Source organism: Podospora pseudoanserina, chromosome 1 (assembly GCF_035222485.1).
Source record: "Podospora pseudoanserina strain CBS 124.78 chromosome 1, whole genome shotgun sequence".
Lineage (NCBI taxonomy): Eukaryota > Fungi > Ascomycota > Sordariomycetes > Sordariales > Podosporaceae > Podospora > Podospora pseudoanserina.
The window spans coordinates 7448147-7470838 of record NC_085920.1 but is presented as its reverse complement, the minus strand read 5'-3'; the positions used below and the strand labels follow the sequence as shown (position 1 = coordinate 7470838).

General features: G+C 46.6%; 5 protein-coding genes across 5 annotated transcripts; 1 reads left to right on the top strand and 4 right to left on the bottom strand.

Moving 5' to 3' along the window:
* Window positions 1–374: 374 nt before the first annotated feature.
* Window positions 375–3288, bottom strand: QC764_120870 (uncharacterized protein; the record flags this gene model as incomplete). Its single annotated transcript, XM_062943349.1, has 3 exons — window positions 3000–3288; window positions 1453–2951; window positions 375–1400 (listed from the first exon to the last, which is right to left on the bottom strand). The coding sequence occupies exons 2-3, from the start codon at window positions 1588–1590 to the stop codon at window positions 375–377; spliced, it is 1164 nt and encodes a 387-aa protein (XP_062806434.1). The 5' UTR covers window positions 1591–2951; window positions 3000–3288.
* Window positions 3289–4893: 1605 nt separating this feature from the next.
* QC764_120860 (uncharacterized protein) lies at window positions 4894–6790 on the bottom strand (the record flags this gene model as incomplete). Its single annotated transcript, XM_062943348.1, has 5 exons — window positions 4894–6011; window positions 6061–6435; window positions 6503–6535; window positions 6599–6678; window positions 6736–6790. The coding sequence occupies 5 exons, from the start codon at window positions 6788–6790 to the stop codon at window positions 4959–4961; spliced, it is 1596 nt and encodes a 531-aa protein (XP_062806433.1). The 3' UTR covers window positions 4894–4958.
* Window positions 6791–8022: 1232 nt separating this feature from the next.
* Window positions 8023–13980, top strand: PAN3 (PAB-dependent poly(A)-specific ribonuclease subunit 3). The gene is made up of 9 exons (XM_062943346.1): window positions 8023–8071; window positions 8161–10122; window positions 10200–10917; window positions 11024–11157; window positions 11223–11337; window positions 11458–11591; window positions 11653–11753; window positions 11816–12149; window positions 12217–13980. The coding sequence occupies exons 4-9, from the start codon at window positions 11088–11090 to the stop codon at window positions 13404–13406; spliced, it is 1944 nt and encodes a 647-aa protein (XP_062806431.1). The 5' UTR covers window positions 8023–8071; window positions 8161–10122; window positions 10200–10917; window positions 11024–11087; the 3' UTR covers window positions 13407–13980.
* On the bottom strand, window positions 8166–10284 carry ucp10 (UBX domain-containing protein 10; the record flags this gene model as incomplete). Its single annotated transcript, XM_062943347.1, has 2 exons — window positions 9655–10284; window positions 8166–9575 (listed from the first exon to the last, which is right to left on the bottom strand). The coding sequence occupies exons 1-2, from the start codon at window positions 9790–9792 to the stop codon at window positions 8166–8168; spliced, it is 1548 nt and encodes a 515-aa protein (XP_062806432.1). The 5' UTR covers window positions 9793–10284.
* Window positions 13981–14099: 119 nt separating the features above from the next.
* Window positions 14100–15192, bottom strand: lsm7 (U6 snRNP-associated protein Lsm7). Its single transcript, XM_062943345.1, has 3 exons — window positions 14761–15192; window positions 14628–14699; window positions 14100–14562 (listed from the first exon to the last, which is right to left on the bottom strand). The coding sequence occupies exons 1-3, from the start codon at window positions 15002–15004 to the stop codon at window positions 14426–14428; spliced, it is 453 nt and encodes a 150-aa protein (XP_062806430.1). The 5' UTR covers window positions 15005–15192; the 3' UTR covers window positions 14100–14425.
* Between the last annotated feature and the right edge of the window lie 7500 nt (window positions 15193–22692).

Genomic DNA, 22692 nt, shown 5'->3' with positions numbered 1-22692 from the left:
TGCAGCCTGTCATCAAACACAGTAGAGAGAAAGCCAAGAAAATCATCATCAAGTAGTGATGTACCAAGATGAGGTCGGTCATTGACTCACTCATGTAAAAGAAGTCGAGAAGAAGATGGTCAATGAAAAAGAATGTTGGCGAGGAAGATACGAGTCAAGAACACGGGAAATGATGGGCAAGAAAAGCAGGCAAAGTGTCCAAAGCCAAAAGGAAACTAACAAAGCAAAAGGATTAAAGAAGGGACGAAAAAGAAGCTGAAAGATCCAGATAAGGAAACCCAATTCTTGTCAATGGAGATTGAAGCATCGAGTCTGCCATGTGATGAAGTCGACCAAGCACTGGAAAGTAGAAGAGATGTCATGCCGGACAGCCTTCAAAAAGACAAAGAAATCCTATCCAACGGCTTCGACGCCAACAAGGAGCGCAAACCATACACCTCGTGATAGAATCCCATCCTGTCACCACTCTGCCCGACAGGCTGGGGACGTCTTGCCTTCTTCTTTTTTGCGTCGTCCAGCGTTGTGGCACCCTCTGCTCCAGCACCCGTCATTCTGGCCATTGTTGCCAACAGCGCCTGCATGTCGAATTTGTTGAGGTTTTCAATGTGCATCCCTTCATTGACGGGGCCGATGTACTTGAAGTAGTAGCCTGGATGCAGCCCGGCGTTATCCCACATCTTCCACTCCCCAAACAGGACATAGATGTCTTGCCACTTGGTATTGCCGAATCTAGTTCGGAGCAGGAGGTGGATGATGCCCGCGGCCAGCTTATACGCGAGGTTGTCGTGGGCCTCCTTGAGGGGTATCTGGAGCTGTTGGAGAAGGTCTGTGTCGGTGGTTGGCAGCTTGGGCGGAAGGCGGACCACAACCGTGTGTAGACTGGGACATTCGCAAAGCGTGTGAAGACTCGGTATGACTTCAGGGCCCCATTCCATGTCGAAAACCAACGTCTCCAAACGGTGCGGGACTTGCGAGATGACTCTGAACAGGCTCGTCAGATGCTTAACCGAGAATAGCATGAGGACCTTGAGTTGAGAAAAGTCCCAGTTGTTGGTGCTCTCTTCCAGAGAGTGTCGCCAGTCATAGCTCTCAAGAACCAGCTCCAGAAGGGGTGGCAATCTCTCATTGCTCACGAACTCGAAGGAACGCTCGGCAAAATTGCGCAGGTGGAGTGTTTCCAGACCACGTATCTGCATGAGCCGTTGCTTCAGCATGTTGAGGGTGACAAACGATCCCGGTCCGGTCACGCTCAACCAAGTGAGATGCCTCCTGGGGATGGAGCTGATGTAGTCGCAACTGTCGGCCCGCATAAGTGGAAGCCCCAGCATTTGCACCCTGGGCCGACGAGACGTCGAAGCAGGTGGCTGAAGAACTGTTGTAAGCATCCATGAGCGGCCTGTCTGTGATATGTTATGTTAGCTAGCAAAACATCAGACAGGGCGAATAACGTACAACTCTGCTGGTGAATGAGAAGAGAATGCTCTGAAGCTCGGGGAGGTTGTCCCTAATCATCACAGTAACCCTATCAGGATGGACATCGTGTTCTATACTGTCCCCTATCAGATTGTTGCCATGATGAACCGATGTCATCCTGCAGTCAGCACAACGCCTTGTTGACTGGAACCGAGAGCCCTGGCTGCAGAAATATCGACGGGTAATCGTCGATGCTCAAAAGTATCAAGGCTAGCTTCGACAGCTGAGCGGCTTCAGGTGGCAGGTAGTTTGACTGAAATGGACTAGCACAGATGGTTGCAAGTGCCAAGGGTACTGACCGCGGTCACTCAGGAGAGAGCCGTCAATGCCGGGGGTCCTAATAGACAATCACCACACGGTGTTTTGTGGGGTGAGGCAAGAAGACTCGGATGGAGGCCCAGACTGGCAGACACCGTCTTCCTGGAGTAGATGCCAGCGACCCTGACATTTATGCACAGAAGACCTCCATCATGAACCCATTCTTGTCTTGCCGGAAAAGCATATGAGGAGGTGATGGAATTGAAGACAAGCGCGCACAGCGGTCGTATTGAAACATCAGGGGCGCTAGAGCATGTGTACCGGGAGCAAGGCGTTCTGGGCAGTTGCCGCGGACTATGCTCCGTGGAGAGCACACAAACTCTGTCACAGTGACGTGAGGTTCGGGAGACTCAATAGGTCTAGACGCTCAGGATGGTCATCGGGACGGAGGGAGTGAAACCGCGCTGTCCTCAAAAATATGATCATGTCAGGGAGAGAGCTGAAGATCCCATCACTCGCCTTCCCCCCTCGTCTGATTATCAGCAAGGTCGCTTCCGCTTCGGAACCGAGGGTGATTTGATCGGCATTTTGGATTTTTGACTTGTCTTGCTTTTGGCCTGCAGAGTAGTACAATAGGCGTGAGAAAAATCGCGCTCGTCTCCTTGTCAAGTTGAGAACTCACCTCTCACAAGCATTTTTGCTCGCATCAGAGCAGGACACGGATATTTTACGGCACCCTACAGCTATCCATGCCACGGCACCTGGTCATCTGCCCTCGCTGACAGCGTCACCTCAGAACAGAGCTGCTCAAATGGCCCCCACGATCTGGGGTAGGACGACTCTCAACCAAGCCAAGCACCCGAACACAACATCCGCTGATGGTGAGGTATCGTGCGGGATGCTTACCATCTTTAGAAGTTGCTTCTTTGACCGGTGAGGAACCTCCTGTCCCTCGACAGAGAACATGGTGGGTGAGGGCGGTCAAGGACAGGTCGACAGCCATCCTGCCTCGCGAACTTCCTGTGACCGGTCAACTCTGCCCAACCAGACCTTCTCCGTAGCTCTCATGCTACACATTCTAGTGGGGATGGATGAGAAAAGCCACCCGCTCCCCTACCCTGACCGAGGCCGTCACGGGGTCCATGAGATGGCCCAACAGAGACTTCCCACAAACCGTATGTTCTATCCCTTGTCATTGTCCGTGGTCGTTTTGAAATTGGCTAATCATTCCAGTCAGAAGACATGGGACGAGTTTGGAACTGGCTTACATCTGATGTCTGTTCAACGTCGAGATAACCGCCGGAACTCGACCGTCTCTCTCCGCGCAGCCCCCCAAGGTAACGATCCACTGTCTTTCCCCATGTTCAAAACTTGTGCGACATCCGCGTGGAATGTCCATGTGAGAATGAAACTGCAGAGTGGTAGGGTAGAGGACAGGTTTGCTACTGACGCACTGGACATATTCAGATAACCTTCAAAAGGCCTCTTCCAAACCAGCTCACCGCAGGGACGAAGCATGAGGTAGGTATGCTGTTCTCATGGAAGATTCACCCTCGGCCACAGTATCTCTTGAGTTCCGCGGCTCCCTAACTTTGATGGCAGAACTCATCAGCCAGTCAGGCGCGAAAGTCGTCAGTGCTTCGGCCCGTGCCGTGAGTTACCACAAAACTCCTTACAAGGCAACAACATCCGCCTACCCGCACTGTAATACGAATGCCTTATCTGCGTAGACTTTCACATGCGTAAGCCACTTCCCACTTTGTTGCCTTCTTCAGCGCACTTTCTCGCCATGCACATGCAGCTTCCCGGTCAACCTCACCCAGCTGGGAGTTGCGTGATCGGGAACTGGGCCGGGCTGTCCCACCGGCAGCCTTGCGGTTTGCAGCCGGGCCAACCAAAAGTAACGTTGTCTCGTGCTCGAGGCTTAGGGGGATGCGAGAGGGTAAGAAGAAGATGGGCACATGCTTGGTCATCATCGATCGAGGTGCAACCCAATGCCTAGAATTGCTTTTTTTTGTTTGTTTTGCGGTAACCCCTATCCTCCAATCATCGGCCACTAGGGCGTTTTCCTCCGGCATATGGTGGAAGAATCACGAATCACCAAGAAGTCCCCAGTACAGAATCGTGACTGATTAGTGTGTGAGAAATCATGTTCAGAAATGATAAGAAGCAAAGAACTACCTGTGAACTAGAAGCCGATGAAATTAACAGATATGAACGCTCTTTCCGCCGCATACATGACGGTGATATCTGAATAGGAAACGTAAAAAACCCTCTCTTTGCAATATGTATCCCTCCCCAAATTACCCTCCCCTTTTCGAATCTGCCCATAAACCCCATCGGATCAAACCCCTCCACAGTGATAAGGCATGTATATGAGCTCCAAAGAGGCCTAGACCTGGTCCAAGACAAGCCCAGAAAGCCCGACGGCGAGTCATGGTGCTAGGTAGCAGCCGACGAACACCCTATCGGTGTGGGTTTGGTGTGGCGTGGTGTGTGTGTGTGTGTGTGTGTGTGTGTGTGTGTGTGTGTGTGTGTGGTGCAAAGTGCGCTTGCTGTAAAGAAAAGTGATATGTTTTCTTTTTCTTGCCTTTCCCCTCTTTTTCTTCTCCCAACGACCGGCTTCCTCGCCAGACCGTCTCTCCCACTCAAAACCTCGCCAAGCTTACTCCCTTTTCGACAATACCCTCTTCATCACCAACTGTTCATCGGGCATCTATGCACGTTGAACTGAGTGGGCGTCTGTCATCCAAGACATCCCCCTTCCCCTCCCCCGCGCCTCCCCAAAAAAGCGAGAGACATAGATGACTGAGACCTTTCTTTCTCGCCGCCACGCGAGACCACAGCCGCATGGACGCCCAATTGCTAAAAGTCCAGACCGATGAGCGTCTTCCCGGCCACGCTCTCTTCATCGGCTTGCGATTGGTGTAGCGTCGAGCCAGCCTGTCAGATCAGCAGGAACTGACGGCTATGGGGCTCCCGCCCTTGGACAGCACACATATCCATCACCACCACACCGCACCACCCTCACACCACGAGCTCACTTCCAGAATCGTCAAACCTCCCCGGAAAAATTGATCCATCACTTCCATATCACGCTTCCTCCCCCTTTTCATCGGCCGCCACCACCCTGACAGCCCTCCAATCCCACCCCTCCGATCCCTCTCTCCCATCTCCTACCCGACCATCACAACTGCCCCTTTCCGCTTCTCGGCCCGAGTCGCAGTCTAGTACCTGTACAGCGGCCCCGGGTCCTTCACCACCTGCTCACTCCCACTCCCCCCAGCTGTCGGCCTCTCCCTCGCGGCCCGGGTGTACGCATCATCCTGCTCCTCCGTCGTATCCGATATGGGCGTCACCGGCTCAACATCCTTGTTCTTCTTCGACGACGGCCCTGCCCCTACCTGCTCCCCTGCACTCCCGTTCCCTGCCCCTCCCCCTCCAAACCCGGGATGAAAAGGCTCATACCCCAACCTAGGCGTCTCATCCTCGCTGACTCTCCTATTGTTCGTCGAGAGTCTCGGCTCAGGATCACGGAACGGATCATCCTCCTGCTGCGCAGGAGTACCCGTATTCGACCTCGACGGCCCAGCCATACTCGCCGAAGGTCCATACGCCGGGTTGGGGTTATTCGTCCGGTACGACGGTTCGGCAGATGCCTTCCCCTTTCCATTGCTGTTGCTTCTTGAACTCGACCCTGACGGTCCAAACCCCGCGCCGCCTGCTACCCCAAACCCGTTCCCACCATAGCCACTCCCCATTGGTTTTCTGGGCGGGACAGGGGGTTGGTCTTGTTGGCTCGAGGGGGAAACGGGGGTGTTGTTGTCCGATCTGGCCTCGCCGAGGTGTTTCTTGGCTTGGAGGACGGCGCGGTGGTGCTGGTTGAGAGCTTGCTGGAGCTGCTCGTTGGTGTCGATGAGGGACTCCATCGTGTCGTTGTCCGGTGCGGGGTTCTCGCAGGACATGTACCCCTGGATGGACTTGCTGGCGCCGGTGCAGCGCTCGGAGAACTCCTTGATGAGGTCGTTGGCGAGGACTTCTTGGGTGGGCGTGGAGGCGACGAGCTGTTCGAGGAGCTTGGCGGAGGTGCGGGCTTCCTCGAGGCGATTGGCGAGTTCGATGGGGTCGGGGAGGCGGTGGCGACTGGATCGGGAAGAGGAGTGGTGGTGGCCGTGGTGGTGAGGGGGTTGGGGGTATTGCGAAGGGGGTTGTTGGGGGTACTGCTGGGGGTAGGGGGGCACGTTGTGGTTGCGGGGGATGGCGTAGGTGGATGGTGTGGTCTATCTCGAGGTCAGTACATCTCAATCGATAGGTGATAGGTGACCGCACTGAGTATGCTTCGTAGGCCTTCTTCTTTTCCTTCTGCCACATGGCGATGATGAGGTTCAGCCCCTCGTCGTACCCCTTGGATGTCTCGAACGTGTCCAATGTCTCCATCAACAGCTGCCTAACGCTGGAATCGCGACCGGCGCGCAACAAATCCTTGCAAACATCGACGAACTTCTTGTCGAAGTTTCTGGTGAACCCAGGGCCGGGGTTGTCGGAGAGGATGCGGATGAGCATGATGGCATTGTACTGGCACGCCGGTCTGCTCCAGTAGTCGCGGCTCAAGAACTTGCGGATCAATCGGGCGGACTCGGTCGCTGCGACAGGCGAGGCAACGGCGGCTTCGACGATAGCAGGTAGGTAGATGACATCGTCGCCCTGGATCACATTTGTCTCAGATCTCGAACAGCGTCAGGGCTTCTGGAAGAGGGAAGCAGGTACGTACCGTGGAGCTTCCTGTTGATTCGCAAAAGGCTTTCTGCAAGAGAAACCGCAATCAGTATCCCGTACAAGCAGGAGAGAGCGAATGGCGCAAACGTACCACACAGCGCGCAGCAGTGTCTTGGGGTTGTTCAGTTGCAGGATCGACAACGGCTGGGATGTCGGTGGTGCTGTCCGAGGCTGCAGCAGGGTTAGCTTCGGTCCATCACTCGACGTCGTGACGATGCTCAGGCATACTATTTCTCTTTTTTATGGTGCCCAGCACCTTGTTCATACTGAAATTCTTCATCATGTTGTCGCTCTCCGTATGTATCTGATGTTCCTAGATGTGTATTCATGCGAGAGCGTACTTGTCGGCGAAGGTGGATCTGGGGCAGATGCGCGCGCGTCCTGTCAGAAGCCGCCGGCGCCGTATCGTGAGTTGGATTGGAGATGATTTCCACACCGAAACTGCCTGACAAACACAAGCGCAGCAGATCAGGACGGCAAGAGAAAAGGTATGGAGAGGATTGAGAATGCGCAAAGATGCGATTGCGAATTCGTGTGTGCCGTTACCCAGAAGCTTGCGGTTTTCCTGTCCGGGTTTCGGGTTTGTTGATGGGCGGCCTGTTTGCTGTTTCCCGTCTGGCTGGCGGTTGTGTTGCCCCCGCAGTGCTCTTGTTGTGTTGCTTTGGGTGGGTGCGTGACCTGCGGGATGGTTGTGCGTTGCGTGCCCACCCCCCAACAGATGTAACAAGGGTCTTTGGTCTAGGCTCCGTTTTGTAAAATGTAGATAGATAACTGAGCCACAGGCAAAAAGGGATTCCCCAATGTTCTCCAAACCCCGACAATTGTATGTTAAGATAGACCGAGTGGTGATGAACTGGTCTGGTTTGCGGTGAGCAGGCGGGCTGGTTGGTGTTCAAACTGAATGGTAGTTCCGAGCTGCCAGCCTGTCTCAGTCTTTTGTGTTCTTCAACAGCTGACAAGGAAGCTATGAAAGCAGTGAAAATAGAATATTAAAATCACAAGACGCTACTCAGGTAAACACATCGGTCCTGTATCATATATATATGTATATATATATATATATATATATATATATATGTATGGCAGCAAAACGGTCCACACTCACGCCAGGCAGCCGCCCGTCCGGGTTCCGTTTCCAAATCCGAGTTGGGTGTAACCATATCGAGTTGGTTAAGCAAGACTCCAGTCAATGTAGGATTGTCCTGACGTTGACTGTTGTGGACACAAGGTCTTCGCATAAGGCACCAACACACGAAAACCACCAAGATCCGGATATCGACACACTAGAGAAGAAGAGTTCTTGTCAGTGTCAGTGTCAGTTCTGTCTCGTCTCATATCAAAACCAAGGCCAAGACATCGACAACGTAGCACACACACACTTGACCGTTGTAGAACGGTGCTAAACCCGCACAGCCCCCCCTTGTCGTCAATCAGACGCGCAAGCAGCTCCCCGTGGATGCCGGCCAAGCGCTTGTCAACGTCAGACTTCAAGACAACATTGCGCATCACCTGGCATGAAGAGTACTTTTATTCTCCTATTCTCGCTGAATACTACCTGCCGCTGGTCCTTGCACCTGTGCAAGACCACTCGGAGTCAGGGTATCGACCTATCCCCTAACTCCTAAAACCCAAAGCATATTCCCTTCCTCCCTTCTCGTCTACTCTTCTTCCTCTTCGTCTATTAAATCTTCAACCACAAGACTTCCGCCCCGGCCCATCTTTTGCCCAATCGTGATTGTCTTACTGGGGTGGAAGGTCTCCCGTGGTAGCACCGATGCAACTTGGAAGCCATACTTGTGCTCGTACCCCTCTGGCTCAGCCGCCTTCTCATTAAGAGGTCCTTCTTGTAGAAGGCCATAACACTCCACAAACGCATAAAGTTCCTCCAATGTGGTGTCGCTGGCAAATCTGCGGATGACCCGCCCGCCACCAGCGGAAGCCGGCATGTTGAGAGCCAACCTGACGGCATCCTTCGTGTCCGGCTCCGGCGCAACGGTCGTGGCCCGCCAAATTCTCCACTGCCTCCGTAGCTCCTCCTGCCGGGCTGCCCTTTCGGCTTCTTCCAGAGCACGCTTCTCAGCCGCTGCCGCTGCCGCCTCAGCCTCGCGCTTTTGTCGGGCTCGCTCGCGGTCACGGGCTAGCGACCTCTCGTATGCAGAGTCCTGCTCATTCCTCAGATTCCGGGCATGTTCCTGGGCCGCCCTCTCAGCCCGCACGCCGTTAAGATCGGGAGAGTACTTCGTAATCGCATCCTGGAGCCCAGAAAGGTAAGCGGCTGGCGTCATGGGTCCGACCAGACGCTTGACAATCCCCATCCTTGTGCTGCCCTCCTTGGGGGTGAGGCATACCAAGCACGAAAAGGGGTACTTGAGACAGGAATACTCGTTGGCCACCTGATGGGCTTCGGGGTCGGCCACGTTTCCTCCCCAAAGGATGATGTTGTTGGAGGGATCCGAGATGTAGCTGACAACATCGGGGCTGAGGAGTGTGTTTCGAATAAAGGAGTCGGTGTCGTCATGCTCGGGCGATATCAACACCATCAGGAAAAACTTGAGGTCCCTCTTTGCCGTGTCCAGAGCTTGGGCATGGCCTCCCTCGAAGAACACGAGGCCGTGAGTGCCGTATGCCTCCTCAAACTCGCGCCGAAACCTCCTGGCTGCCTCCTGTGGCAGTGTCGCAGTCCGTCCATGAGCCTGGCCCAGGCCCCTGATGGTCGTACCCAGGTATCGTGGCCGGAACGAGGCAGGTAGGAATGCGAAGAAGAACGAGATGATCCGGCCAAAAACACCCAATACACCTCTCGTCAAGCTCCATGTGGTTGAAAATGGCGCCAGAAGAATCGACAGTAGTCCTCGGGGCCGGATGCTAACCGGCTGCTGCGGCACCACTCGTGGGGCAGCTTCTGTTCTTGGGGACCTCGTTCGTCTCGGCCTATCATCGTCGGCATCCAGGAAGCTCTCGTGTAAGTTCTCATATCTTGCCGCGGCTGGCCGAGGATTATCCTGTGCAGCCTGGGCCTCAGCAACCAGGTCGGGCCCGTCACCGTCAAAGAATTTGGCGATAGCTATCTGGAGGGCGTGTCAGCACTCTTTCCAAACGTTTGCTCTCATGCGAAGTGGCTGACTGGGTGGAGGAAAAGATACGCACTTGGACATTCCACTGTGACCTCTCCAACAAGGGCACCGCATCCTTGATTTCTTGGCCTGTGACATCGGTGTATTGCTGAAGAGCCTCCTGCTGCTGGGAGGAGAGCTGGCCCAGATCAAATTCAACGCCGTCCGCCATGTTGAGGGTGGCGTGGTCCCAATTCCCGAAGCTGTGGTTGGTGGCCCAGAGCTGCCGTCGTGGTCAAATCAGTTTGCCCAAGGTAATGCTTTGCAAAGAACACGTCGGTGGTGCGGTTGAGAATGGCGCTAAGTCACGATTAATTGTTAGATGCACCGAGCTTGTTCTGGCTGTTGCCAGCTCTTGAGGCGATGCCCGGCGTCCGGATATCAAACAGATAACACGTTGTACGAATGATACTGGTGCGCTGGAAGAGATAGCCGCATCGGGTCGCAACACGTCAACCTCCGCGTCCCAGAGTTACGGCACCGGGTGCAAACTGCTCAACAGGGTTGTTGTGCTTGCAATGCCGGCACCCCTCAGTAAGCCAAGCACAGGCCACAGTTCAGAATCGAGCCTCCCTCTTGCTTGTCTGGGTGAATGAGAGGAAAACAGGAGTGGCAGGGCTCAACAAGTTGAGGAAGGCGACAGAGACAGATGGTGAGGGTGAGGTCAGCCTTGGTCCTCAGATTCACACAACGAATATATATATCTATATATCTCTATATGCGGAGCACGATGTCAGCAACCCCGCTTAGAAGAATGGCCTCCCAGCAAAGAGTCCGTGCTCCTCCACCTCCTCCTCCTCGAGGCTGAATGGCCAAGAAGCCAGGAGTTGGGGCCCCCACCCCACTCTTAGCGCGCGGGCACCCGCGACGACCCTCTCGAGAGTTCTCATGCTTTCTCTTCACCTGGGCACAGTCAGCACCGTCCCCATTCTATACCCGGTGAGCGCATTGGTTCAGAGCTTGTCCAGATTTTGGCAGCGACGTCAACTCGAAATTCTTTCCATCGTCCTTTCTGCCGCCATAACCCCTCCTGGACAGCCCAAGGTTGCTTCGATATAGAGCCCGACCACTGCCACCCGCCCCATTGATCGCCTGCCGTGCGCTTCCTTTGTCTCGTGCCGCTGCCATAGCCTCCAGTTTGATAGTAGCAGCAGCCAGTCGCTTCAAAACACGGTTTCTTCTTGGCTTGCGACCAGCTGTGTATTGCGCTTCTCTTTCCCAGCTTGTGTCCAGTTCCATGGATGCCTTTTCGGCTCTCTAAAGCAAAACATGGGAGGATTAAGCTACCTGTCTTCAAGTAAGAGCCCATGACTGCTCGCTCATGTCTTCTCTGGATTGCCACCCAATCATGGCATTTGTAGCTGTTGGCGCCTTTCAAACAGTTCACTGACACAATGCGCCAGATCTCTTAGAAACGTCCGAGGCATTCCCATTCTTCCATCCTTGATATAGAGTAACCGATTCGCCATGGCCGCATCACGGTACAACTCCAACGACCTGCGGCGGCAGGTCGGCTCGCCGAGATCGAAAGGACGAGGTGGGTTGATCTCGACAAGCATTGAGCACGTCGACATGCGGTTCAACTGACAGCGATGCCCAAAGATACCAAGGACACCCTTTGCCGCAACGTTGTGATATACGGGCACTGCCGATACATGGACACGACCTGTAATTTTAACCACGACCAAAACAAGCCAGCTTCTGGCCCTTCCGATTTGTAAGTCGTTAGCCGTTGGTGAAGGTGGCATGCGGCCATGCGAAAAGCCAAGAACCGGGCTTGTGTGGCTTGTGGATGTGGTATCATGCTTGATCTTTGCGCGTCTAACCGTGCCGGCAGTCTTTCCAAGAAATCTTTCAATGCCGATTCACCTTCCTTCACGCCCTCGGGCCAAAACCTGGGGCAAGCCAAGAAGACCACCCTTTCTTCTCAAGCAGCAAATGCTGCGCCCTTCACCCCTCGCGGTGTCACCGGTGAGTGTGGTTCTCGTCTAGACCCGTCATCTCTTGTTCAAGGCTGACGGTCTTGCAAAAGCGAGCACGCAGCAGAATGCTGATTTGACCATGTTCAACCCAGCTGGTGCGCGAGAGTTCACTCCGTCAGGCAACACACAGAACTATGAACTAGGAAACAGCGTATGTTCACGATGCCACCCTATGTGAATTTACCCTTTTCGGCCTGACTGAAAGAAAAGCAGAATATGGGGAATGGCGCAGCCCAAGACAATGGCGTTTTCAGCGATCCGTTTGCCATGAACTCAATGGCCCCTGCCCTTGCGAACAATGCACCTTTCAATCCCTACGCGGGTGATCCCAGCGCGGTCTCGGGTGCTGGGGCGGGCTTCTATTCTTCAGGGGGCGCGTATGCCTCTGTTCCCATGCAACAACCAAACTATCATCTGTATCAGCCGTACGATGCCTATCGAGGAGAGCTGCAACCTTGGCAGCGGTCCACCTATGACTATTTCATCCCAGCTGCCATGCGAGAGGAGATACAAAAGAAGATGTTTGCTACACAGCATACAATGCCGGGTAGGTCCTTCTGACTGCCGCTTCTTTCTGGACCCAATGCTGGACCCAATGCTGAACCACAAAGCAGGCCTGCCCAAGCTCGAGAACTACCACTCTCTGTTCTCACTGGACACCAGCCACAGGAAAAACACTGCCTGTTTTGGCTACCACAGTTGGGTGTACAAGGCTCAAAAAGTGACGACTGGGCTGCACTACGTCCTCAGACGTTTGGAAGGGTACCGCTTGTCAAATGATCAATCGGTTATGAGTGTGATGAGGGACTGGAAAAATGTCAGACATGAGAATATTGTGTCGTTTCACGAAACCTTTACTAGCCAAAACTTTGGCGACAGCTCCCTCATCTTTGTGTACGACTGGCATCCTCTTGCCAAGACGTTGGCCGAACAACACTTCTCTTCGCCCCTGGGGAACAACCGACAAAGATATCCCGCTGTGCCGGAAGGCATACTCTGGAGCTACGTTTGTCAGATCGCAAGCGCTCTCTATTACCTACACAACAAAAATCTTGCAGCACGGTGTCTGGACCTCAGCAAGATTCTCGTGACGGAGAAAAGCCGGATTCGACTGGGGTCATGTGCCATCTTGGATGTGGTGCAATATGACCACAACCGTCCGATTCAGGAGCTGCAGGGGGAGGATCTGGTCAAATTTGGCAAAGTCATTCTGTGTCTGGCCACGGGCATGCCTCCAAACTTGCTGCAGTCCAGCAATACGAAGGCAGCCCTCGACTCGCTGGTCAAATACTCGCGCTCCTTGAGGGACGCTCTGCAGTTCCTTCTATCACCAGTCGCGTCGAACGGCCAGCCACACACCATTGCACACTTTCTCACCATGATTGCGCCGCAGCTTGCTCAGCAGGCAAACAACACGCTCCGAGAAAACGACGAGCAGCAGTACTGGCTCGCTCGCGAGATTGAGAACGGCAGGATCGCACGCAATGTGATGAAGCTATCAGCCATACTGGAACGTGGCGATTTGGGCAGCCAGTCCAACTGGTCAGAGGTGGGGGATCGCTTTCAGTTGAAGCTCTTCCGCGACTATGTTTTCCACCGTGTGGATGCCAGTGGCAAGCCCGATCTTGGTCTGGGCCACATGTTGAGTTGCATGAGCAAGCTCGACGCTGGCGTGGATGAGCAAATCATGCTGACGAGCCGCGACAACGAAACGGTTTTTGTCATTACATACCGAGAACTCAGGGGCATGTTTGAGCGCGCGTTTAATGAGCTCATCAAGTTCAGCAAGTCGCCTGGGCTTTAAGGGTTTGCTATAGGGGGTGGGCTGATTGCTCTCTTTGGTGAGAGGCACGTTGCGATCTGGAGATATTCTGAAGGAGGTGTTCGGGAAGCCTATTCGAACGACCACCCTGAGGAGAAACAAAGGGGATGAAGGCAGGCCAAAGCTTTCAGTGGGGGGTAATAACAAGCTGAGGGGCGGGGAGCGTCAAGAAGAACAGCGGAATGGTGAGGGGCTGGACGACGAAAGGCACTGAGGATGTCAAACAGTCGGACAATAACGAGCCTCGAGACAACGAGGATGAGGAAACAGCACGGCAGGGAAAGGCATTATCCAGCCTCTACGCGAAGGCCAGCACGGACCCGAGGACGATAAATCGAGGGACAAACTGCCATCTGACGAGATCCTCGGGGAGGAATATCCGAGGGGGAAAAGAGAAGCGGAAGGAAGTTGACGAGAAGCGTTGGCGGGATAGTAGATGGATAAATGTAAATCGCAGATGAGGGAGACCTTGTGGACAGGAGTGATGGAGGTGCGATGACGTGGACAGTGTAAATCAGGTGAGCAAAGGCGGCAGAAAGGTGAAAGGAGATGAGCGGAGAGGATATATAAGCGGTTGTCATAGCGAGGCGGTAGCTGTCATTTTCTTATGATGAAGAAACAAAATTGAAAAGTTTATATCTTATGCTGCTGCCCACTCGCTTAGTGAATCAGGCTCGAAGCTGTGGTGTTGAAGATTGAATGGTATTGCTGTGCTTTTCATAGCCAACCATCTCGAAGATGATTCTGTTCCTTTGGTGCTGATGGTATGGTGTGGGATTTCATCACACCCGCATCAACGTCAAGTACTTGGTTCCCTGGGTATCTCTCCCTTGTCAATTTTCCGCTGTCAAAGCACTTACGGGTCTCGCCTCCCATGTTCCTTTCGACCGTCGAAGATGAATTCTAAACCTGTTTTGCCGCACCTTAGACCCAATCAATATTACTATGCCAGGGACATTATTGACGAGACACGCTTTCTTTCCCCCTCTTCGTCATGCATCTCAATCCTCCATCTCCTCCTGCTGCAAGAACGGGTTGGCTATCACCTCGCTGCCGTCCACGGGAGAAATAACAACCAGAAGGGTGCCGCGTACCACCACGAGACCCAGCGATCGCGTAGTTTCGTTGCCTTCGTCATCTGTGTCTCTCATGTTAGCCCCCCTTTCGCCAACCCCCAGCACGCCAACCCGCAAACGAACGTACCTCTGACCGCCTCCTGAACCTCATCCAGCACCAAATTCATCAACGCATCATACCCCTTTAGCGTACCCGTCACTTGTTCATTCCTCCATGTCAGCACCTGCTTACCATTTCCCCAAGTTTGAGAACAACCTACCCTCCCGTCCGCCATTAAACTTGACCGTAATCCTCTTGTCCATGTACTTCTTCAGGTCAAGAATATTCTCCTTCTTGGGACGCTCCGTCTGGTCCCCGGACCCGCCTTGGTGCTGTTGTCCCTGCTGGTTCTGGTGACCCCCGCGACCGCCGCCCCGATTGCCGCCGCCGCGATGAGGACCTCCCCTGCCTCCTCCGCTCCCTCCTCTGTGACCGCCTCGGGGCTGGTAGGGTCTTTCGCTCATGATCGGGATCTGTTTTCTGTCTCTTTGTTTTTCGTCTTCGATGAGATGGGAGGGGGAACTTGATCGGGGATCGTGGGGTGGGTTATGTTCGTCACAGGTCGTGGTGGGTTTCGAGACAGGTGGGATGGTCAAAGTACTGGTTTGGTGGGGCTGGAAGCTCCAAGCTCTCTCTGGTTGTGGATGGCAAAGCAGTCAACAGTCAACAGTCAACAACCCCAACCCCCAAATTCCAAAAAGAGTCAAAAAGGTCGTTAAAAGTGGAGCCTTTTCCTCCCTGCCTGACCCCGGCGGTTCTTTTTGGGTCGTGGCAGGGGTGGCAGGTGGGCTTCCCGCTTGTGGCTAGTGAAGCTGCAGGGGCGCACGGGGCAGGGATTGGAGTTTGAAGATACGCGTGGTCAAAGCTTTGGGTCTGTTTTTGACATCTTGGGGAGGGGGCGTTGAAAGAGCATTTTTCGGGATTGAGGCAGCAGTCGTTGGGTTGACTGGGGGAACATGTACCGGCGGGTGCCATAGGGTCGAGAAGGCTTCAGACTGATTTTTATTTTTTTCAGCTTGGATTACTCACTTGTTGTGAAACGAGCTGGCTGGTCAGCAGATAGATGATGGCCGCCGACTTGGAGCTTGCTTACCTCAGGCACGTCACAGTATAAGGAACAAAGTGACCTGACATTACAAAACAAGAGCCAAGCTACTATTAAAAGGGCATTAAATGAGTAGTCGAAATAGGGTTAAGCATCGTAGTACTATATATAAAGCTTAGTATCTATACTGATTTTTACTCTGGATCTAATCTTATAATATTTTCTTAGTTTAAACTTTATTTATATTTTTGTATTTATTTTGAATATACGTTAAATATAATTTAATTAACTCTAAAATAGTTTTTTAGTACACTTTGAATATTTTCTAAAGATACACTAACTTTACTCTATATTAATTATATAAACCCTTTGTATTAAAATAAATCTCTATTGTTACGGCTTGATAGGTAAATTCTGAGATAAAGCAACAGTAATATAATAGCAATTGATTTAATTGTAACCCAAAAAAGAAAAGAGAGGAAATTCCAACAATGTCTGCAAAGCAAGGCTTTTTAACAGAGCAAAGCTTTAACTACTTACTCTTACCCTTAGTGTCCCACATGTTCCACGTGGCCTGCACATGCCTAGTATCTATCAGTCCGTTAACGTCAAGCCAGCGCCGTGACATCTATAAAGCTTATTTTATAGTAAGTTATTACTATTATATCATGTAGCTATAGCTGTAGCGGAAATATTACAAACGGTAAAGATATCTCACAAAATACTTAGTATCTACATAATACTCTACAGCGTATTTGCTCAGTACTATTAAATATTTTATGCTACATAATTAGCGCTAAAGTAAATTATACTGTAAGTATCTTATAAAATTTATAGCCTGATAAACCTATAGCTATTTACATTTTCAGTAAGCTAAATTGTGACGAACCTCTATCTAGAACCTCTAAAAGGGACATTAGTTAAAGGCACTTCTAAACAATCCTGGTCCGGTATAGCTAAATAGTATACAATAACGGCTTATTTCTATTATAATAGTCTGAATATTAACGATTGTAACTTATATTATATACTATAAAACTATTTATCTACGCTAGCCAGTTCCTCCGTATATATAGACCCGTGGACCGTAAACCGTTAATTTATAAACGGTCTTCGGTCCGCTCTTAATTAGCTAATGCCGGACCGTGGACCGTAAGCCCTACCGCAGTCTCCGGTCCCTATTTTATTAGTCCGTTGCCCTTCTAGACCGTAAGCCCCGCTCGATAGCGCGGTCCAGTCTTAATTAATCCCTCGTGGCCCTACTGTTTTCTAAAACCGTAATATAATATTCCTTCTCTAGGCCGAAACCCCTACGGCTTAATCTTCTTCTATTACTAATTATATTATAGGTTTTTCCTTTTCTTTTTTCTTTACCTTTATTATATTTAACTATATATAAAAACATTATTATAAAACTAAATAGGTTTCTACCCTTTCCTCCCGAATCTACCGCCGTAATTTTACTATAATACTATATTCTACTTATTTTACCGCCGAATTCCTTTATATTATAGCCCCTAGGTCCTTACGGTACGCCGAGTATATATACCGTAAAATCCTATATAATAAATTTAATATTAATTTTACCCGTAAATAGATCTTCCTTTTCTTTTTATACCGTAATTAACCGTTTTATAGTAATCCGAACGATAAAAAAGTAAAATAGATTCGAGCGTAAGGAATAAAAGCTTAAAGATTAACTTTCGTAACTAATTATTTAGTTTATTCGGGTAAAATAAATACGTTACTCTTTTCGCGTACGTAAAAAGCGCCTTTTCGCGCAGGGTATTTAAGAGGAGGATGCCTAAATAGCGTAGTCTACCGCTACGGCGCCTCTTACTTCTTTACCGGGTGCTCCTGCGCGGCCGGACGCTGCCTAGGATACTATTCCGTAATCTCCTTACGCCCTAGATCCTTCTTTAGGCTTAGGCTAGCCCTCCGACCTTTCCTTCGATCCTAACGTGGCCGGTCCTTCCTTCCTAACCGCGCTAGATATCGCTAGTAGCGCGCCTTTTATTTCTTAAAGTACCTAAAGCGCGTAGTACTATTTATATTTAATCCCTTTTATATTTTTTAACCTCGTAGTATAATATATAGTACGTCGATTATTATATCGAAGGCGTAGGTTCGACTCCCGTCGAAGTTCTTTTAGCTTTATCTTATAGTTATTTAATTATAAACTAAAGCCGAGTTTTTTTATTTATTTAGGTTTTAGTCGGTCCGGATATCGTTAATAAAATTCTTTTTATTTATTTAAGTAATTAAAATATACCTATAGTTCCTATAAGTTATTTATAACCGAATATCTTAATTAACTAACTAAATACTTTAATTAGCTTTTATTAAACCGTAAATCTAATATTTCTTTTACATTATACTTTTTTTCTTTATTCTCCGCTATTACCTATATATTAACCTTACTTATATATAATACGGGTTCTAAAAGTAAAATATAAAAAGTATATAACCGTAAACGTATCGTACTAGGTAGCTTTAATTCGAATACCGTTTCCGATAACTTCTTTTTAACCTTAAATAGTCTTACTCTTTTATAGTTTAGCTTTTTACTAAGTCTTTTAATATATAAATTATATATAAAAAGGAATACTATATTTCTTTCTTTAAAGCGAGGTTCCTCGAGCCTTTTAATATTATAGTATTTCTATATCCTTTCCTTTATAAACTTTAGTTTTTATTTAAGCTTACCGTAGAATATATATATTTTATTTACTTTAACCCTAGCCTTAGGTACCTTAACCGTAGGTCCTTATTATAGGTTTACTTCGTAACCGAAGTTTATAAAGAACGGTATAGCTTTAATTATTTTAATTAGTAATATATTATATACTAGCTATACCGTAAGTAATAATTTAATTTAATCGTTTTACTCGAAATTAATATAATTTTATAAATACTATTTTATAATTTAGTTAAACCGTTTTATCTAACCGTCCGTTTAAAAATAGTAGGCCGAAAACGCTTTATTTATTACCCTTAGCCTTATTATTAACGCTTTTTAGAACTTCGATATAAATTTAATATCGCGGTCTATAATAAACTCCTTTAACTATATATATATTAATATAATATACTATAATACTATATCCGTTAATTATTTTACCGATTAGGTCTCCTTATAAAGTAGGAAGTATATTTATTTAATAAGCTTATCGATTACCATTAATATATTATTATACTTAACGCCGGTTACCGTATCCTTAAACTTTAGTAATTTAATAATAAAGTTTATTATAACTAAATTCTATAACCGTTTTATTATTAGTAATGGCTTTAAAAATCTATAGGGCTTATACCTTATAACCCTTATTTTTTTATACGTATAGTATAATTAAATAGCTTTCTTAACGTCGTCCTTAATCTTTAATTAGTCGAAGTACTACTTAATCTTTTCTATAGTCTTAATAATACCTATATATCCTCCGAGCTTTAATATATAAATCTCTATTATTAATACTATTTTATTACTTAGTATTACGTACGCTCGATTCTTATATTATAGTCTTCCCTAACTATCTTTTTAAATACCCTATAGCTCCAGCTCTTCTTACTAATATTACTCTATAATATCGTTACCTAACTTCCCTTAGTACTTACTAAAAGTGGCCCTCTCGCGATATACTACGTAATACTCTATTTACGGCTATAGTGGATACTTAAAAGTATTATTTAGCGCTTTCTTAAATAATAATAGTAACTTCTTAGGTATATCCTTATAATAGTCGGTACGCCGGCTAAGTACGTCTACCCTAACGTTCTCCGAGCCCTTTTTATAATTAATTTAAAAATTAAATTTTAAAAGAAACTTTAATTATTATATTTACCGCGCGTTAAGGATTTTCGTAATAGTAAAGTACCGTAGATTCTTATAGTCCGTATAAACCTATACTTTATATTTAGTACTATTAAAGTATAACCTTTATTCCTCGAACGCTTTAATAATAGTAAATAGCTTTTTATTATAGATTAGGTAATTCTAACGTACCTCCTCGAGCTTCTTTAAAAAGAAGGTTATTAGATATAGTTTACCGTTATTGTTTTACTATCCTAGCTATTTACCGATCGTATAGTTTAATATATTTATCTCGACCTTAAATAGTCGACTAGGGTTTAGTAATTTAAATATTAAGTCCTCTAAAATAACTTCTTTTAGCTTTTAAAAGGCCTACTTTTCTTTTTACCCTTACCGGAACTCCACGTTTTTTTTAATTAAGTAATTAAGTAGCTACGCGATACTTACGTATTTACGGATAAATATTTAATAGAAGTTCGTAAACTTTAAAAATTCCCTAACGTATATTTATAATTATAATATAAGCTAATCTTTAATTACTATAATTTTTTTAAGTTCTATACGAACCTTATTTAATAATATTAAATATTTTAAATATACTATTTTCTATACGTAAAACTCGTTTTTTTCTTTATTAACGGAGAGTCCGGCTCCGTATAGCGCGTTAAATATCTTTTATACGTATCGCTTATATTCCTTTAAAGTACGTAAGTAAATAAGAACGTTATCGAGATAATATATTATTATTTTATCGAAGTACTTTTATATAGTATAATTAATAAAAAATTAAAATATTATAGGTATATTAGTTAACCCGAATAGTATTACGAAATACTCGAAATAACTATAGGGTATGCGAAACGCTATTTTTTATTCGTTTCCTTTTTTAATCCGTATATAGGCATACCCGATAAGTATATTTAAGCGTATAAAGTATTATACCTTTATTAATTAACTCCCTAATTTAGATATTAATAGTAGCGGGTAACTATTTTTTATCGTCTCGTTATTTAATTACCGGTAATCTATATATAATTATAAACTACTGTTTTTTTTCGGTACGAAAAATATAGGGTATTCTACTAGCGATATAGACTTTCTAATATATCCTTTCTTTAAGTTTTTATTTAAGTATTTCCGTAGCTCCTTACTTTACTTATCGTTAGTATAATAGACCTTAAATAGCCGTAATTTAGTTCCTTCTTTTAATTTAATTTTATAATCCTACGGTCTTTACTTTAAAAGCCCCTCTAAATACTTAGCCGTAAAGGCTAAGTATCCTCGATATTCCACCGGTATTACCTTTTTCTCGCCTTTCTTTATATTATTATAGTAAATGTATTTATTAACCTCCGATATCTTTATTAACGTCGTTAACCCTACTTTTTCGATTTTACCGCCTATATCGATAAAATATATTATTATTTCCTATACTCTTTACGGTAATACCGTAGAGAGTATTTATTCTATACTTTACTCCGTACGTACTTTTAATTTTTTATCGTTAGTTAAATACTTTTAAAGCTTTTTTAATCGTAAGTAACTACTATCCCTTTAATCGATATTTAGATTATAATTTTTATACTATAGTTACCCTAGAATTATATTTTTCGAGGGTCTTATATTTATAATATCGAATATAATTAATATTATTTTTCCTTCGACTATAATATTTAAGGATAATATTTCTTTATAGACTTTTTATATAGGAAATAGATTTTATATAATTATTTTTTTTTTTTTTTTTATAGTATACGGGCCTAATATACGAACTATAGCGAAATTAAATTCGTTTTCGTACTATTATTTACTAATACTACTATTTAAAGATCTTTTTATCGTATAGTAACTTAAAGATATTTATCTTTTTTACTTCCTTCTTATACGGTAGCGACCTCGCTAACGAGCGCCGGATTATTATCCTATACTTTCGCTTTACGTTAATACCTTCGAAGATATCGTTTATAGTCCGTTAAAGGTTAACGGCCTCCGCGAAAGGCCGTAAGTTGTTTCCTAAACGGTTATATCGTTTAAAAATATCCTTTTACCCTAAATTATTTAATAATATAAAGTCTTTTAATTATACTTACCTAGCTTCCTCCTATCTTTTATCTTTAATATTCTTTTATATCTATACTCGATAGCAGTTTTTTTATTTAATTTTAGGCGTTTTAGCTTAATAATATTACTTAACTTTCTCCCGTAAGTATATAGCGTAGTATAACGAACCCCTATCTAGAACCTCTAAAAGGGACACTAGTTAAAGGCACTTCTAAATAATCCTAGTCCGGTATAGCTAAATAATATATAATAATAATTTATTTCTATTATAATAGTTTAAATACTAACGATTATAACTTATATTATATACTATAGAATTATTTATTTACGCCGGTTAGTTCCTCCGTATATATAAATCCGTGGACCGTAGACCGTTAACTTATAAACGGTCCTCGGTCTGCTTCTAATTAGCCGATACCGAACCGTGGACCGTAAACCCTACCGCGGTCCCCGGTCTTTATTTTATTAGTCCGTTACCCTTCTGGACCGTAAGCTCCGCTCGACGGCGCGGTCCAGTCTTAATTAGTCCCTCGTAGCCCTACTATCTTTTAGAACCGTAATATAATACTTCCTCTCTAGGCCGAAGCCCTTACAGCCTAGTCTTCTTCTACTATTAATTATATTATAGGTTTTTCCTTTTTTTTTTTCCTTACCTTTATTATATTTAACCGTATATAGAAACGTTATTATAAAACTAAATAAGTTTCTGCCTTTTTCTCCCGAATTTACCGCCGTAGTTTTATTATAATATTATATTTTATTTATTTTACCGCCGAATCCCTTTATATTATAGCCCCTAGGTCCTTACGGTACGCCGAATACGTATACCGTAAAATCCTATATAATAAATCTAATATTAACTTTACCCGTAAATAAATTTTTCTTTTCTTTTTATACCGTAATTAATTATTTTATAGTAACCCGAACGATAAAAAAGTAGGATAGACTTAAGCGTAAGGAATAAAAGCTTAAAGACTAACTTTCGTAATTAACTATTTAGCTTATCTAGATAAAACGAATATATCGCTCTCTTCGCGTATATAAAAAGCGCCTTTTCGTACGGGGTATCTAGGAGGAGGATGCCTAGGTAGCGCAGTCTGCTACTGCGGCGCCTCCTACTTCTTCGCCGGGTACTTCTGCGCGGCCGGACGCCGCCTAGAATACCGTTTTATAGTCTCCTTACGCCCTGGATCCTTCTTTAGGCCTGGACTGGCCCTCCGACCTTTCCTTCGATT

Bases quoted from the DNA above. Each gene is read 5' to 3' on its own strand.
- PAN3 (XM_062943346.1), top strand. From the start codon at position 11,088: ATGGCCGCATCACGGTACAACTCCAACGACCTGCGGCGGCAGGTCGGC. The intron at 11,338-11,457 runs GTAAGTCGTTAG...CCGTGCCGGCAG, and splicing joins GCTTCTGGCCCTTCCGATTT to TCTTTCCAAGAAATCTTTCA. The intron at 11,754-11,815 runs GTATGTTCACGA...AAAGAAAAGCAG, and splicing joins ACTATGAACTAGGAAACAGC to AATATGGGGAATGGCGCAGC.
- lsm7 (XM_062943345.1), bottom strand. From the start codon at position 15,004: ATGAGCGAAAGACCCTACCAGCCCCGAGGCGGTCACAGAGGAGGGAGC. The intron at 14,700-14,760 runs GTAGGTTGTTCT...GGAATGAACAAG, and splicing joins GTTTAATGGCGGACGGGAGG to TGACGGGTACGCTAAAGGGG. The intron at 14,563-14,627 runs GTACGTTCGTTT...TGAGAGACACAG, and splicing joins GGTTCAGGAGGCGGTCAGAG to ATGACGAAGGCAACGAAACT.